The sequence below is a fragment of the Eleutherodactylus coqui genome, chromosome 6, assembly GCF_035609145.1.
Source record: "Eleutherodactylus coqui strain aEleCoq1 chromosome 6, aEleCoq1.hap1, whole genome shotgun sequence".
Classification (NCBI taxonomy): Eukaryota; Metazoa; Chordata; class Amphibia; order Anura; family Eleutherodactylidae; genus Eleutherodactylus; species Eleutherodactylus coqui.
In genome coordinates this window covers 146,856,610-146,874,805 of record NC_089842.1, presented here as the reverse complement: position 1 = coordinate 146,874,805, position 18,196 = coordinate 146,856,610, and the positions used below count along the sequence as shown (strand labels likewise).

Sequence of the window (18,196 nt, the reverse complement as noted above, 5' to 3'; positions counted from 1 at the left end):
TAGAGGTAGCAGTTGTGTCCCAGTTCTGGAGCCTGAGCGGGGTCCAAAGGCACCCCCAGTATTATAAATGGCACATGGTAGGTGGGGGCCCTGTGGGGCCCCTTATTATACCTCTGCACATGATACCAACATGAGCAGAAGTAGGTCTATACTAGTTTTCATCATTTAGCAATAAAAATAAAATTTCCAATCACTTACAGCAGACAGATGTCTTGAAGATGGTGAGGTATTGAAACGAAATTTATTAGAAAATTGAGTAACTCTTCATTTTATAATGAAAATGCTTTTTTTGACAAACTGATAATAATAATCTTTATTTGTATAGCGCCAACTTATTCTGCAGCGCTTATAAAAATAAAAATTCACCGTAATTGCAAGACGTTTATTGTATTTGTTATTATGCAAAATATGCAATATTTGACTTCCAGGTAGTTCAGAACAGGAATTTGTAGGCAGAGGAAGTCCTACTGGAGTGAAGGTTGCAACCATAATCATCCAATAGACAATATCCTGAGCTATCTTTAGTCACCCCTTTGCCCAGCCCCAGCCTATATACAAATATTCATACCCTTCTCTCATCTCTTCTCCCTCTTCTCTCCATTTCTTTCAATCTTGTGTATGCTACACCAAATGTGATTTGCCTATACCTTCTGTGCCTAAGACTTGCGCTATGACTTCAGTATATTCCTGTGGAAAAAAAGTTGCAAATAACCTTGTCACCATTGTAAAAATTCTGTTGTGTTGGATATTTTTGTGTCCATGGACTTTTAACATGAGTAGTAAGCACTCTTCTGCACATCCAAACATGTAATGCAAGCAATTAGGCAAACCGTTACTTCTTTTAGAATTTCTATTCATTACAATGGAGGCAGAGTCTGGGAGAAAATACCTATAAAGTGCAATAAGACATGCTCCTCAGTATTGTGCCTTAAGGTGTATCACTAAGAAGGTCTGCAGAAATAACTGGAAATGCTCTTTAAGAGACCAGAAATACATTTATTGTTGGATTTGAGACTTGTAACACTTCACATAAAATAAATAAATATATACGTTCCTTTATCTATCATTCATCCAAAGGGAAAAGATAGGATTATGTTTGTCCCAGGGCAGGTAACATTTCTTCTTTTACATTATGGACTCTCGAATTTTGACATAAATTAACCTTATTTTGACCCATCTTGGTTTTTGATGATGATGATTGTTTAGTAATGAAACTCCTTGTAAGAGACCTAAAGAAGTTGGCATCATTAGTCTGCATTATGATGACCTTAGAAAGATTCCTTCTTGGATCTGGCATCTTCTATGACTTCCTCAGAAGGAGCCACGTTGAAGGTTATGTCTCAAAATGGTCTTCAGGAGGTAGAAATCATTAGTGGGGCAATGGAATACGGTGCTAGTCGGTGGCTCACTGGCCGTCTTCCTGGCATTCAGAAGAGTCCCACATGACCATCCCGAATGCCGGTGACTGCCGCAAAACACATAATCTTTAAACCGTGGCTAAAATGTCCTTGCGTTATAGAAATGTTACCCAATATAGAGAAGTCCAATGCTTAGCTTTCTATTCCATGATGGTTGGAAGCTGAATGTTTTCATTCTATTCAAATATGTTGGCGACAGTCCTGTAGAAATACAAACACCATAGTAAGTCCATGAAAGAATTTGCATCATAAATTACTTCTTAACGTACAGCATCTTTCCTCAACATAGATTTGTTAAAATCTCAGCTGCTCCTTGCTACGGCTAAGGGTGATCTATATCCTCTTCTATTTAGGTCCCTAAAGACGTGTACAGCCATATACAGGTTTATTTGTATTGTAAAAATGTACATAATACAGCACACAATACAAAATGGTCTACCGGTACAACAGCATAGGCTATTGTCGGTGGCTGATGGACAGCTTGGGTCCTTTTGATGTCAGGAGGATAAATAGTAAAGGATCCCTCAAACAATCCAGCATGGCCGATCTTCTTCACCCAATTAGAAAGGGCAGCTCATATGTTCTGTTGCCCGTGCTATGCATGATATTTTAGAAAAACACACCTGGTAAAACTAATACGTGATATATTATTCCTAGTGCAGGTCCTTGTATGAGAGGAATTTAAAGAATGCCAAAGAAAGAACCCCTGGGTCAGGAATCACCCCCTCAGGGCTGCACTAGGAATAACACAAGTAGTTTTATCTGGAGAGGTCCTTTACAGTTGTAATATTTACAACTCAACTTAGACTTGTGTATCCAGGCATAAATAATAAAGACAGCATGGCAGTCACTAACCACATCTTTTTAAGAGATTTTATGGGTTCATAACACTTTAAAACATATCACAGAGCAGTAGCGGGCACCTTGTACATAGTAAAGCCGCACCATCCTTTATACAGGTGTTGTAGGTGTAGCACAGGTATAGACTGCTCTGTGAACTGGGCTACATATAGCCTGAAGAGATGGAGCAGGTATTAGAATATGAGGGGTATATGCCATCAGAGGCTGAACAGACATCTGTCTGGGATGATTTAGTGAATCCTGCACTGAGCAGAGGGTTGGACTTGATGACCCTGGAGGTCCCTTCCAACTCTACCATTCTATGATTCTATGATACTATTCTTTTCTGTAAAATCAATATGACATAAGAGTCACTTACTGATACAGAGCTCCTGAGAGTTCATCTACGTAGCTCCCTGAAAAATAATACAATCATACATTTTATACATTATCCATGTACACATACATTATATCACATATACATTGTGAAGTATCATACACATGACCATAATATGGATCAGTAATACAGTCCATAGATTTCTCCAGGTCCATATTACATCTCAAATGCTCAAACTTTTATGCATAGACATACTAAGGTTTTTTGTTCCACTGGACACCACATTATGGAGGTATCACTTAGGCCACTTTAAGATTTCAAATCTGTATTTAATCCACGTTTTGTAGACCATAATATGAGCTAATGAAAATCTATAGAGCTACTCACATATGCTTTTTTTCACATCCATGTTTAAAATATGCAGCATGCATTAGCTTTTGATGAAAAACATGCCTATACATGTAGAGTCATTAAAATACACATGCATCTGTATTTAATTTGTATTTACATCCGTATTGGCATTCATTGGTATTCTGATTTTCTATTGGGCGATAAAGGGATCCGTTTTTGCCCATGAGAAAATAAACCCTTTCCAATCCACTGTCTGACAACTTCCTACATTCTGATTGAAGCTTGTACAGCTTCAATGTCAGAAGACGTCCGACAGGGTATTCTTACCGTCTATTGCCAGCCGCTGTCGGAGCCTCTCTGGCGCGCACACACTGCCTTTAGCCAGCAGATGGCACCATTGTATAACAGCAAAAAGAGAAAGCCTTTTAGGAAACCCTGAATCCAAAATTGGATGGGAAAAGTTTAAAGCAATGAAAGCAAATACAGATGAAATACTGATGCAATTTCAACTGTAGTACATCAGTATTATGGATCCCTAATACTCACGAATATAAATGTGCTCATCTAAAAGAAGCCTTAGAGGGTTGATCACTCCTGACTCGATTATTCCAATAATCACTCAACACTGCTCACTAATAACACATCCCAGCACCGCTGCCTTCTCCCTCTAGCTGTTACTGCTCTGATGGCTGTCATGTGTTGGGCAGTAGAATGTTATCTATTCATAGATAGGAGCTCATGTTTTATTCATGGACAAAATGTATAACAGTGGGTAAATGAGCAATAAAGCTGATATTCCTGGATGGTGTGTATATAGAGTATACATCTTATTCCACAGCATTGGTATTCACTGGAAAAAGATTCTGGAAGGCAAATATGTGTATTCAACTGTATTGGCAATGAACAGCTGACACTGTGCATAAATGTCTGTGTAAGGGTGCCTTCACACTTGCGATCAGACGTTCTAATGTTAAAAACGTATCACACAAAAATCGCAAAGCACAAACTTTTGATTTTTGTGCGATGCATTTTTAACATTAGAAAGTACTATTGACATTCGCGTAAAAAAAACAGCGATATCGCGATCGCAAGTGTGAAAGCACCCTAATCTGGAATAGCTGTATAGTGTCATGGCTAAGAGTTCTGCCTTGAATATATGTATCGGTCAAAAGGTTCTACAACACCTCAATTTTTCTAGTTATTTTTTTATATTAGCATAGTTTAATTCCAGCAAATAACATGAAATGTTTCAAAAGCTCGTAAGTGAGTTTAAAACATGAAATATAATAAAATTTTAACCTGAAGAGCAGCAAAAGTCTGAATTTATGATTTTAACCAAAAGGCTTTTTCAGGGAACATATCAAGGACAGCTATTCTGCAGCATGGAAAGCTAATTATGGTTTGAAATGGGATGCAAACTATTCCTATAGGTGTCTCAACCTTTGTAGATTACTTTCAAACCCTCTGATTTTATATAACCAGTGTTGGAACAGACAGCATTACACCCTCTAGGGCAGGATTTGGACAGTTTTGTTCTTCAGCATTTTGCTATTATAATTGCAAAAAAAGACTATTAACCAAAGAAGGCAGACAGGCAATTATAACCCTTAAAAGTGTAGGGTTGTCCTACAGAAAAATTGCCAAGAAAGCCAATGTGGTAGTCAATGCAGTTTCGTATCCCATCAAAAGACACTTGGAAACTGGAGGAAACTCTGACAAGAAGAGGTCTGGCAGATCAAAGGCCACTACACAATCAGATGACAAGTTTTTGAGAGTCAACAGCTTGTGTGATCGGAGCCTCACAGCACAAAATCTTCAAGCATAGCTTAATGTTAACTGTGAAGAGAAGACTTCTATCTGCAGGTTTGACAGGTAGAATATCAGTAAGAAAGACACTATTTAGATTACAAAATAAAAAAAAGACTTGCCTGGCCCAGCAGCATCTCTAGTGAACTACTGAAGAGTGGAAGAAGGTCTTATGGACTGACAAATCAAATTATGACATCTTTGACACATCCTGCTGAGTTTTTGTACACCATCAAGTAGGTGAAAGGATGGTGTCACTCAGGTTCCTGAGTGTGTGCCAGCAACTGTCAAACATGGAGGAGGCATGATGCTCTAGAGCTCTCTGCTGGTTCCACAGTTGGAAACTTCCACAGGGTGACTGGTACACTGAACAAAAAGGGTACCACAGCATTTGGATACACCATGCATGCCTTGTTCGTCAGGGGTTCATATTGTAGCAAGAGAATGATCCAAAACATACTTTCCGCTCTTGTCACTGTCCCAATCCTGCTGCCGCTGGCATTTGCTGTACACTGTCAGCGCAGGACAGCGGCGGGGTCTTGACTGACAGCAACAGAGAAGCGGAGCACATCAGCAATCGCCGGGGAGACGGAGGACTTTAAATTATGACTGTTTTGGAATTTGACTTTGGACCCAGAATAGCCAGTTAATTCTCCTATATAATGTTAGTATCAGAACTACTAGCTGCAGGAAAGATCCATCTACATTATGGCTGTGCACAGCTAATGCAATTACCCCAAGATTTTCCTGTCTATATATCTTCAAGCAGCATACTTAATTTTATGACAATATAGAGCAATGGTGGTCAGCCTACTACATATTATGCAGGCCCCTGTCCACATCTGAGGGGCCACACATAACAATGTCTCATTACACACTTCTTTCATAGCCAGCATGAACTTTTTCCGCAATTTGGGCTGCAGTAGGTCTTCTGTGTGATTGCACCAGACAGACTAGTCATCACTCCCTGTGTGCATCTGTAAACCTTTGGCGTCCATGACCCTCTCGCTGGTTCATAGTTGTCCTTCCTTGTACCATTTTGGTAGGTACTAACCACTGCATACTGGAAACGCCCCACAAGACCTAGCATTTCGGAGATATTCTGACCTAGTCATCTTACCATCACAATTTGGCCCTTGTCAAAGTTGCTCAGATCCTTATACTTGCCCATTTTTCCTGCTTCCAATACATCAACTTCAAGAACTGACTGTCCACTTACTGCTCAATATATCCCATCCTTCACAAGTGCCATTATCACAGGGTAGTCATTGTTAATTACTTCACTTGTCAGTGTTTTAACGGGTATTTCTAGGATTTAACTATTGATGACCTATGGAGATTTTAGAACCAATCTATATCTTTTGGTCTTATGTGAAATCAGAACTTTTTACGTAGCTGTTAGCGCCACCTACAGGCAGCCTGCCCACACGCATCAGCTCATGACTGGCCTAGCAGATTAGAACACATTTATTATCTGACAGAGGGATTTTGTTCATGATGAGGAGATGAAGGAGACAATTACATTAATGGATTTCTTTTTCATACTTTCCCAGGATTTGACTCCAGTAATTAGAGAAGCCTAATTATAATAACTTCTGTTGAGCAGCAAAGCAGGAATTTCTGCTAATTCATAGGCAATGTCTCCAAAGTGTTCATTTTCATGTCAAGAATATTGATATTAGCCGCTCACGGAGTGTGTGGTGTTTCAAAAGCTAAAGATAAAACATTGCTTTCATTTCCTATGAGTGGTCTGCCCTGCAGCAACCAGACAAGATGTTCGCACCGATGAAAATGCAGCAGCTGCAATCATCTTGGGCTGACATTTCTAGAAAGTTCCCTACCTTCTAGAAAATAAGGGTCAAATGACAGTGACCTAGGCAACCTCATAAATACTGTCATAAAATGTGATCCCCTGAGAGTTATTCCTGGGTAGTTGCAGAGAACTGCCCATATGTGGCAAACAAATATTTCAAATACTGCTTTTTCAGTCGCTCGGTAATAGAGGCAGCAACGATGTTAATGTATTCCAGTAATATCCCTGGTGGTCTAGAGTAGTGATTGGAGTGAACGCATAACTGGTGCCTGGTGGTTTACTGGCCCCTTCCGGTTCTGTCATTGTACCTTGCTACCTGTGGCAGGAAGCTAATTGTGATGACATACTGTACTCTCCAACTTTCAGATACACAAGAGTGGCACCAACCTGCAGCATATTTTTTTGCCCTATCTTTACAGGTTTTTTCATGGTCAGCTATATGAACCCCCCTATTTGCATGATATATGCTACCCATAAGTTTCATCCATATGTCCTCCACTAAAAGTGGTATGCCGTCATGTATAGTCTTAATCACATGCCCACCCATAAGTGCCAACTACCAGAGGCGTAACTTGAAGATTTGGGGTCCCAATGCAAAATCTGTAACAGGGACTCCCAACTATAATGCTTTATTCTTACTTCTAGGCTCCCTATATGAAGAGGAGAGGCCTTATGGGTCTTGGGCCTGGGTGCAACTGCATCCCCTCTAGATACGCCCCTGCCTACTACATTTTCTCGCCTAACCCCCATATACAGGGCCTACCAAATACCTTTCATATATAGTGCAACCACATGCTCCATATAATTGGCAGCCACATGTTCTCAATATAACACCTCAAATCACCTCCCCCTTTCTCCCATATGCAATACTCACCTGCTCCAGGCCCTTAGTCTCTCTATTAGCAGGAGGCAAAATTAATAACTGATACTGCCCCTTGCTGACATCATTGATTATGCCTCCTCCATATCCGAGGGGGCCCAATCATTACAGTTTCCATTGTTCTGAGCACCTCTCTAGGATAGTCATTCTAAATCTGCAACACTTGAGAGTTGTGCGATGGGCTGATTCAGCTTTTTCTGAACTATTAGTGTGTTTCATGATTTAGAGCTAGTCCATACATTACACAGACAGCCCCTTTTTTTTTAATGGTAGCACTGTAATGCTGTAATGCCTTATGTACCAGCTGAGCGCTCCGAGAACACACATAATTGCACGCAAGGATTATATCGCTCAAAAGATTGCCTTTGAGCGAATCTTGAGCGATAATCGTTGTGTCTTAATGGGCCTTATGTCAGCCTGATGTTAAGAAAGTTGCACAAGTCTTCTTCAAGGTTGGAATGGAAGGGTATATGGATGGGGGACCTCTGTTCCTTTAGTGGGCCAGTCTTATCCTCTGCTTTACTTACCAGGTTTGCAGGCTGTTTCACATATAACTGGGCACACATAGCAAAACTGGCAGTACTGCAAAAAAAATGAATACAATAAGGATAAATATTCACTTGTGAAAATGTTCAGTAAACTACAAATCAGTTCAGTACAAATTAGCTCTGCCATACCAACATTAACCACAAGGTGGGGGAATAGGCTTTCCTTGCTATTTCCGTGTACATGCAAGTTATTTAGCGTGTATTCATTATACTGGGGCCTATATGCATATATGAAATTGCTTCCATTAATATAGTTCCTAATATGTGAACTTACCTCGCAGTTTTTACAATGCTCGCTCTTATCTTTTTCTGCACATGGGCATTTATCACAATCTCCACAGTGCTGAGGGAATAAAAATGGTTCCATTACATGACATGGTAAGGGCAGTAAATCAACACTTGCAGAAAGAAGGAAACTTTTGAACCTATTGATAGCAATAAGGCCCCCTGTCCACGGGCGTTGCGAAGTCCCGCGGCAGATCTCAGCCACCGCCTGGGAGCAGGAGCCGCCGCCGTATCTCCGCCGGGCAGCCCTATCTGATAGATAGGCTGGCCACAGAGAATCAGGGCAATTCGCAGCATGCTGTGAATTGCCCGCCGCGAGCGAAGAATCGCAATGATTCTCTGCTCGTGGCGCTATGGAAAGCGTCGGCCGGCGAATACAGGTCCGTGGACAGGGGGCCTAAGTGTGTACACCTTTACCATATTTTATGCGCACCCAAAAAATAGAACGTGCTCCATCTTTCATATTTGCGCAACACAGGACCCCATAGAAGTCTATGGGAGGTGGGGTGAAAATGCACACAATATGCACAACAGGATGCGCAATACGACGCACATCTGTGAGAAAAAAAACACATCTGGAAATAATTAGGCTAAATAGTCATCTAAATCGGGGCGTGCTTGTCTGCCATGTGCAGATGAGCATGCCCTGCAAGCACAAAACATACAGTAAAACACGCCGATAGGTGCGCAAAAAAGACTCGTTCATAGAACAAATAGATTACGCTGAGTTGCATGTAAAAAAAAGCATCCGTTCGTTTGACGGAGCCCTAACACACTGATCCACACTTTCTTCTGTTTGCATAACTTCCATTCACTTCTATGGGAGTTGCAGAAAAAGAGCAGAACAGCCAGTTCAGCTCTTCCTGTAATCCAGACCACCCATGGTTACTACATTCAGACAGGCTATCCCATCTCAGCCATGATGGTAATGACCCTTTAAAGTGAAACTTTCTAACTAGAAAAGGGCCTTTTACACGGTCTGATTATCGGGCAAGGTTGTTTGCTGGATCATCAGGTCATGTAAATGTGCCTCCAATCAACCGCCGAACGAACAGACACTTTATTGAGTTGTTTATGCTACGGAAATAATTCCTGTAGTCAAAAGCCATCTTCTCGCATGAACGGAGGATATGCTATAGACAATGACGATACCATATTGGGGACAATTGTATTAACCACCATTCATTTCCAACACAGCTGGCATCGACCTATATAAAGCCATAAAAATGAGCACCGATCCCGTTGCTCACTGCCTGTTTAAGACCGCTGCTCTTGGCGCATGTAACAGGACCCTTTCATGGAGCTCATAGGGTTATGTAACATACCAGGGCTATCATTTTTTTTTACCTTCCGAGGGCCTCTGTACATACAACTCTTAGGCTGGGTTCACACAGGGCGGATTTGCAGCGGAAATTCCGTGCGGAATTTCACTGCGGCCGCTACTCCTGGGCTTAGCCAGCCATGTGGACGAGATTTGTCAAAAATCTTGTCCACAAGAGACAGCCAATCCGTTACGGCAAAACGGGCAGAAGCTGGTGCTGCAGCGCAAATTCCCCAACCGCAGCATTTTTATTTTTTTTCTGTTACGGTCGCTCTGCTCTCTATGGGAGCGCCGGCTGCAACGGAAAAGCATGCAGCCAAGCTGCTCCAAAACTCGCACCTAAGTGCCGCGGGTCTTGAAGCAGCGCTTTCCTGGCGGAAATCTTGCAGTTTTTCGCTGCGAGATCTCGCGGTTTTTCGATTCCGCCCTGTGATAACCCAGCCTAAGACTTTACAAATAACACTGCTGCAAATGACTGTACAGCTGAAGCTGCCAAGACGACGCCCCTTTCTCTGAATCACTTCCTGCTCTGCAGCTATTGGCTGAAGCTGTGCCCTGCAGACTTCCTGTTGTGTCCGCCCACTGCATGCCACATAATGAGAGCTCTCTGCTCCAGTACTACCAGCGTTATGGGCAGAGTGCGGCTCCAGTAGTGTACAGACCACCTTGAAAAAAGAATTGAAGGGGTTGTCCAGGCATTTCCTATTGATGTCCTATCCAACCTCTTTAATGGCCCTGGTACATAAATGACCTTAGCACTAATTCTGAAAATGCACATTAATATCAATCATGGAAATACCCATAATACAGGGTTATTACAAATGATCTTCCCGATTTGAAACCCTCATAACTCCCGTTTAATGACAATCAGATACATAAATTAATATCAACGGAAACAGAAACTGTAAAATTTTAAATTTAACAAGACTGTCTAATAGTAAGACTATTTTCCTATAGCAACCAATCACAGCGCAGCTTTCATTTTTCAAGCTGCTGAGGTAAAATGAAAGCTGCACTGTGATTGGTTGCTATGGGCAGCAAGGACAATCTTACTGTTAGACAGTTTGCTAAATGAGGCCCAAAAGGTTTTATTCTACCGTAGTCATTGCTAAGGGGATAAGAGACAAAATGGCGGCTGACGATGACAGGAGAGAGTTTTGTGTCTTTGATCTTCACGGCTACCAGTCTGTTATCAATGTGCAACATCATTTTTGAACAAAGTTTGGTGAAGATCCCCCCAGCAGGCGCACAATTCATAAGCAGTACTCCAATATTAAGGAAAAATGTTCAGTCTGTTCACAACGAAGTGTGGAATCAGAGGATAGCTTCCATGCAAGTGTCACACAAAGTCCTCGGAAATCCCCCGTCAGAGCAAGCAGAGAACTCGACATCCCGCCGCCGCCGCGGACTGTGTGAGAGATTTTGCGCAAACATTTGCGATGTTATCCCTAGCGATTGCAATTGTTACAGAGCCTGAAACCGAATGACAAGGTGAGGTGACGTTTTTTTTTTGCAAAATTATGCCAACTATAATGGAAGCCATGGTTTCATGGAGTCTTTAGTGTTTAGTGATGAAGCTGCCTTCCACCTTTCAGGCACAGTTAGCAAACGTAATGTCAGAATCTGGGGGGGAAAACCCAGCTATCTAAGTGGAGCATATGTGCGACTCCCCAAAGGTCAGTGTGTTTTGCGCTATAACCTGTAGGAAGCATACAGACCCTTCTATGCCCATGAGGAAACAATCCCGGGGATTTCGCACCTGGACGCTACAGACATGGCTTCAGCCGCAGCTGGAACAGGAAATCCCAGGTTTCATCTCCCAACAGGATGGGGCACCCCCACTCCCCCATTCTCACAATGAAGTCAGAGGGGAGCTCAACAGGGGACAGATGGATTGGCCATGCAGATCTTGAGCATAGTGAGCTTCTTCCTTGGTCTCCACGCTCCCTGGACCTTACACCTTGTGATGTTTATCTCTGGGGGAGTGTTAGAATCTACATGCCCCCTGACCACCCACCATGCATGATCTGGGGCATCACAGAAGGCATCGCATCAGTCAGTCGTGATCCGCTACAACGTGTAGGGCAGGAAAGGCTTGATGTCTGTGACAAATGGTGCTCACATTGAATACTATTGAATGTGGAAAACATTTTCAATGTTGTGCAATAAAACCTTTTTGAGTTTTTGTTTCCATTGATATCAAATTTAAGTATCCGAGTGTCATTAAATATGTGTTATGAGTGTTTCAAATTGGGAAGATTGTTTGTAATAACCCTTTATTACAGAAGATAAAATAATATCGCTTTCTATATTGTGATCCATTAATTTCCTCTTTCTTATGTGTAAAGCCAAATTTCTGAGATTCCATTCTAAAGTCTATCATTATGGAACACTAAAGGAAATAGGAGCTGCCGAATGTAACGTTAATGAAGTCCTCCAGTGATGGAATTAATTCACATCTGAAGGTTGGAAGAACTTGGGGCTTTTACCCACTAGCGTTTTTTTTTTTCGCTGCGAATTCGCCGCGTTTCCCCCCCCCAAATGTCAATACGACTTTCTAATGTTAAAAACACAGCGCACAAAAAACTCAAAAATGCGATTTTTGTGCATTGCGTTTTAAACATTAGAAAGTCCTATTGACATTTGAAAAAAAAATCACAGCAAATTCACAATGAAAAAAAAAAACGCTAGAGGGTAAAAGCCCTTGGAAAGTCTGAGAAAAAGTAGTTTTTGCCTGCTTCTCTTCTTGCTTACAGGGCCATAGCTATAGGGGGGAAGAGGTAACAGCTGCAACCAAAGGCCCCTCTCTTGCACATGTAGACACCAGTATTATAAATGGCACATTGTAGGTGTGGGAGGGGGGGGGGTTGGGGGGGCGCTGTTACTGAGTTTGCATTGGGACTCAGGAGCTTCAAATTACATTTCTGTTTGCTCACGCAGCAGTCATCTATGTTCTTTCAAATCTCATCTATCTAGCATCTGCTAGTTTACAAATATTAGATAAATTACCTTGCAGAATGCACAGTAGCGGCACAGTGACCCGTCTTTGTATTCTTCATCATCGTCATCATCATCATCGTCATCGTCGTCATCATCATCTTTAATGGCAAAAGTACAGCATTACTTGACAACTATAAGGTCTCATTATCCCAATCCTGGGCTCACGTTCTTATAGAGTATTCTGTAATATTATCAGTAATAACAATAGCTTATCTCCCAACTTGTGCATCACTATGAATATTGTTATATTCCGCCACAATCCATCTGGAAATACCAACAAATCATGCCTACTTTTATGTAAATGTGTGTAAACCACAATGGGCAACAGGTAACTGACATCATAATGGGACATATCAGGGTCTGTTCACATGATATGAACAGGCCCTAATATAGATGTAGTATAGGCAATGATGTCAATTTCTGACAGCTGATGTCGTCATTTAGCAGAATCTCAGCCTTCAGCTTTATTCCCACGAGCGTATATCGGCCAGCGTTTTCATGGCCGGCCGATATACGCTACCATCTGGGGTGTAGAAGCCTAGCTCCTCCCCCGCCCCCTCCCATCTCCCATTGCAAAGAGCCAGCGGGTAGGAGAGCAGAGGTGAGCCTGCGAACAGGGCGGAGAGCAGAGGGAGGGAGTTTAGCAGTCACCAATAGGAGCCCATGCAGCAGCCGATGTATTCGAGTCAAAAAGATAGTTCCAGGACTATCTTTTGGGCCCGACGTAAAAACACCCGGTGCTATATTGGCCTGGTCAGGTGCTTTTACGTCTCAGGAATACGGCCATGTGATTTGATGCATTGGAATCCAATGCATCAGATCACAGCGTATATAGGCCAGCGGTGAAAATGGCCGGCTGATATATGCTCATGGGAAAGAGGCCTCATTCATTAAAGTGAATATGAGATACAATAGCACATACAGCCAGTAGGCAATCAGAAAGCAGCCATGCTTTTCTAATCTTGTGCAACACCTTTAATAAATTCACTTGCACCTAAATGAGGTAGATGTATTGATTTTAACATTTTTTTATTTCAAACCAGCAATGAAAAAAAGAACTCTCAAAAGCATTATTTGGAGCGTTAACGATGTTAGTTATTTAAGCCAGTAATGGAACATGCACACAACTAGCTCTTCTATCCCCATTATGTAAGTGAATAGTGAGATAATAATAATGAAAAATAACAATATTTTGCAACATCATATTGAGGGAAATGTAAGGGGTTATATTCCATATGTACTATATATTAATATTACTGTTGTACCTTGTTTTATGGCCCTGACAGGACCTTTAGAGAGAAAGAGAGAGAGAGATTGAATGACGTTGTGCACTCTGATTTGTGTGCTGTGGACTGACAGGACCTGAGCTGCACACTGATTGGCTGGAGGGCTAGTAATAAAAGAGAAGTCCTGTTCCTGGGCTCTGATGTAACTTAACAGTTTTAGAAAGTGCAGGAAAGAGAGAGAGAGACTCAGCTAGTGGGAGCTGCAGCAGAGCTGACTTGCAGCTGGATTTTATGAGTGCCCAAGAAGGAAAGTCTCCTGTGATTGACACTGCTGCTTCTGACGAAGAGGGGCCTGTACTGGTGAGAGCTGGCAAAGCAGAATACAGGTGCCTTGTGTATGGACACTGGGTGAATCTAAAGGCAAAGAGCACGGCAGAAAAAGACTTCTAGAGTAAAATAATGGACTGGATTCCACGTAAAGACTTAAGTGACTGCTGAAGAGACTAAGGCCTCCTTCCCACGGATGGATTTCCGCCGCGTAATTCGCGGCGGAAATCCGCTGCGTTGCCCGTAGCTATTAGGCTCTATTGAACCTAATAGCTCAGGGCTCATGGTGCGGAATTCCACCGTGAAATCACCTGTCCTCCCCCGCGGCATGCTCTATTTGCCGCGGGTGTACGCGCGGACGGCTTTCATTGCAGTCAATGGAAGCCGTCCGTTCACGCTATCTTCCGCTGTAGCACATTGTTCTGCAATACCCCAACTTCTTTGACAGAGGGTGATCTCTAAAAGACAGTATTCAGTCTCAGCTGTTGTGCCTGCATATTGTTGTGTGGATGAAGACTATCTTTAGGAAAATAGTATTTACCTGCTAAGAGATAGAAATTTACTGTACATACAACATTGACAGTTATACTAGGAGCTACCCTTCAATGCAAGTTCAGATTCAGTGTGTGTTAGTACACCTGGCCAGGGTGACCTTTATATTGACCATTGTCACTTGAAGGTACATATCTATTATTGCAGGTACCTGTTCTTAAAGGGACTGTTCTATTTATCTTTATTTATATGGTGATTTCAGCTGTAATTGTAAGTGTACAAGGTCTTTTCTATATTGCTTCTTTATCCAATTTTCAATAAAGTATTTTTGTTATAAACCTGTGTGAAGCCTTTCCATCAACAGCGTCATATTCTGTACCTGCTACATTATATTAGCTTTAGCATAGGACTCCAAGTAAGCTTACTTAGTCATCCCAACTATTACTCCTGTACTTTCACACAGGAGCAATAGTTCAGTGAATGGAGGGGGAGTGCGCCGGAGATCTCTTTCGGCTGGCCGCCTCCATTCACTGCAAACAGGCAGTCATTCAAAGATTGAACTGCTGTTTAGACTGAGCGAGAAGTTACTCACTAATTGCTTAGTATCAGTAAGCTGAAACGAAGTGACTAGCAACTACTGGGAGATATGTCGCTCAGTGCCCTGTCACCGGCTGTGTGTACACGGTACGACTACCGCTGCTAATCATTGTTTCAAGCAGTTATTGGGGGATAATTGCCCCGTGGGCAGGTGCCTTTACTTAACTCACTGAATTATTGTAATGAGTAGGACAAGCTGCTATATTGCAAATTCAGCTCTTCTGCATTCTCTATTATTTTCATCCATTTCTATATTCCAATGTTATGCTTTCTACACTGAACTGTTAATATCATGTAAACTCATAGTTTCATTGGAAATAGACCTAAATGTTAACATCTTTGGACTTTTTGATCTACTTCTTTGTCGTACACGTTGTAGCACCTTTTCGATGACATAGTGTCAGGCTGTCATCATATGAACTTCTCACTTGCTGATTGTCATATGCTGCCACCTTTTGGCACTTGAAGTCTACTTTCCAATCCCCACTGTTTTAAAGAGAGTCACAGGGCTGTATTGCTCTGGAGCCAAGGACATACAAACCATAAAGGCGCCCCATGTGACTGCTATCAGGCTCCTAGCGAGTCCCATTCTAGGTTGGTCCTGTCGCTATTTTAATGGATGGTGAGTAGAGATGAGCGAGCACCAAAATGCTCGGGTGCTCGTTACTCGGGACGAAATTTTCGCGATTCTCGAGGGTTCGTTTCGAGTAACGAACCCCATTGAAGTCAATGGGCGACTCGAGCATTTTTGTATATCGCCGATGCTCGCTAAGGTTTCCATTTGTGAAAATCTGGGCAATTCAAGAAAGTGATGGGAACGACACAGCAACGGATAGGGCAGGCGAGGGGCTACATGTTGGGCTGCATCTCAAGTTCCCAGGTCCCACTATTAAGCCACAATAGCGGCAAGAGTGGGCCCCCCCCCCTCCAACAACTTTTACTTCTGAAAAGCCCTCATTAGCAATGCATACCTTAGCTAAGCACCACACTACCTCCAACAAAGCACAATCACTGCCTGCATGACACTCCGCTGCCACTTCTCCTGGGTTACATGCTGCCCAACCCCCCCCCCCCCGCACGACGCAGTGTCCACAGTGCACACCAAAGTGTCCCTGCGCAGCCTTCAGCTGCCCTCATGCCACACCACCCTCATGTCTATTTATAAGTGCGTCTGCCATGAGGAGGAACCGCAGGCACACACTGCAGAGGGTTGGCACGGCTAGGCAGCGACCCTCTTTAAAAGGGGCGGGGCGATAGCCCACAATGCTGTACAGAAGCAATGAGAAAAATAATCCTGTGCCACCGCCATCAGGAGCTGCACACGTGGGCATAGCAATGGGGAACCTATGTGCCACACACTATTCATTCTGTCAAGGTGTCTGCATGCCCCAGTCAGACCGCGGTTTTTTATAAATAGTCACAGGCAGGTACAACTCCGCAATGGGAATTCCGTGTGCACCCACAGCATGGGTGGCTCCCTGGAACCCACCGGCTGTACATAAATGTATCCCATTGCAGTGCCCATCACAGCTGAGGTAACGTCCGATTAAATGCAGGTGGGCTTCGGCCCACACTGCATGCCTCAGTCAGACTGGGGTTCTTTAGAAGTGGACACATGCAGTTACAACTCCGTGTGGACCGACAGCATGGGTGGGTGCCAGGAAGCCACCGGCGGTACATAAATATATCCCATTGCATTGCCCATCACAGCTGAGGTAATGTCATGTTTAATGCAGGTGGGCTTCGGCCCACACTGCATGCCCCAGTCAGACTGGGGTTCTTTAGAAGTGGACACATGCAGTTACAACTCCCTGTAGACCCACAGCATGGGTGGCTCCCTGGAACCCACCGGCTGTACATAAATGTATCCCATTGCAGTACCCATCACAGCTGAGGTAACGTCCGATTAAATGCAGGTGGGCTTCGGCCCACACTGCATGCCCCAGTCAGACTGGGGTTCTTTAGAAGTGGACACATGCAGTTACAACTCCCTGTGGACCCACAGCATGGGTGGCTCCCTGGAACCCACCGGCGGTACATAAATATATCCCATTGCAGTGCCCAGCACAGCTGATGTAACATCAGCTTTAATGCAGGTGGGCAAAAAATTAATTGGATTACACTGTAGGCGAGGGCCCCAAAAAATTGGTGTACCAACAGTACTAATGTACCTCAGAAAAATTGCCCATGCCCAACCAAGAGGGCAGGTGAAACCCATTAATCGCTTTGGTTAATGTGGCTTAATTTGTAACTAGGCCTGGAGGCAGCCCAGTTAAAATAAAAATTGGTTCAGGTGCAAGTTTCAACGCTTTAATGAGCATTGAAACGTATAAAAATTGTTTACAAAAATTATATGACTGAGCCTTGTGGGCCTAAGAAAAATTGCCCGTTCGCCGTGATTACGTCAGGTTTCAGGAGGAGGAGCAGGAGGAGGAGGATGAATATTATACACAGATTGATGAAGCTAAAAGGTCCACGTTTTTGATGGTGATAGAGAACAATGCTTCCATCCGCGGGTGCAGCCTACGTATTGTTTAGGTATCGCTGCTGTCCGCTGGTGGAGAAGAGAAGTCTGGGGAAATCCAGGCTTTGTTCATCTTGATGAGTGTAAGCCTGTCGGCACTGTCGGTTGACAGGCGGGTACGCTTATCCGTGATGATTCCCCCAGCCGCACTAAACACCCTCTCTGACAAGACGCTAGCCGCAGGACAAGCAAGCACCTCCAGGGCATACAGCGCGAGTTCAGGCCACGTGTCCAGCTTCGACACCCAGTAGTTGTAGGGGGCAGAGGCGTCACGGAGGACGGTCGTGTGATCGGCTACGTACTCCCTCACCATCCTTTTACAGTGCTCCCGCCAACTCAGCCTTGACTGGGGAGCGGTGGCACAGTCTTGCTGGGGAGCCAGAAAGCTGTCAAAGGCGTTAGAGAGTGTTCCCCTGCCTGTGCTGTACATG

At 43.3% G+C, this 18,196-nt stretch overlaps 1 protein-coding gene across 1 annotated transcript in view; it reads right to left on the bottom strand.

Annotated features, from left to right (window-relative positions):
• Nucleotides 1-975: 975 nt before the first annotated feature.
• Nucleotides 976-18,196, bottom strand: part of LOC136632760 (sarcoplasmic reticulum histidine-rich calcium-binding protein-like) — a 31,710-nt gene continuing 14,489 nt past the window's right edge. The window contains exons 2-6 of the mRNA XM_066607902.1: nt 12,609-12,697; nt 8,268-8,336; nt 7,973-8,027; nt 2,638-2,674; nt 976-1,619 (exon numbers count right to left, since the gene is read on the bottom strand). Coding sequence (XP_066463999.1) covers nt 1,595-1,619; nt 2,638-2,674; nt 7,973-8,027; nt 8,268-8,336; nt 12,609-12,697 — 275 coding nt within the window. The 3' untranslated portion in view covers nt 976-1,594. The remainder of the gene's footprint in view (nt 1,620-2,637; nt 2,675-7,972; nt 8,028-8,267; nt 8,337-12,608; nt 12,698-18,196) is intronic.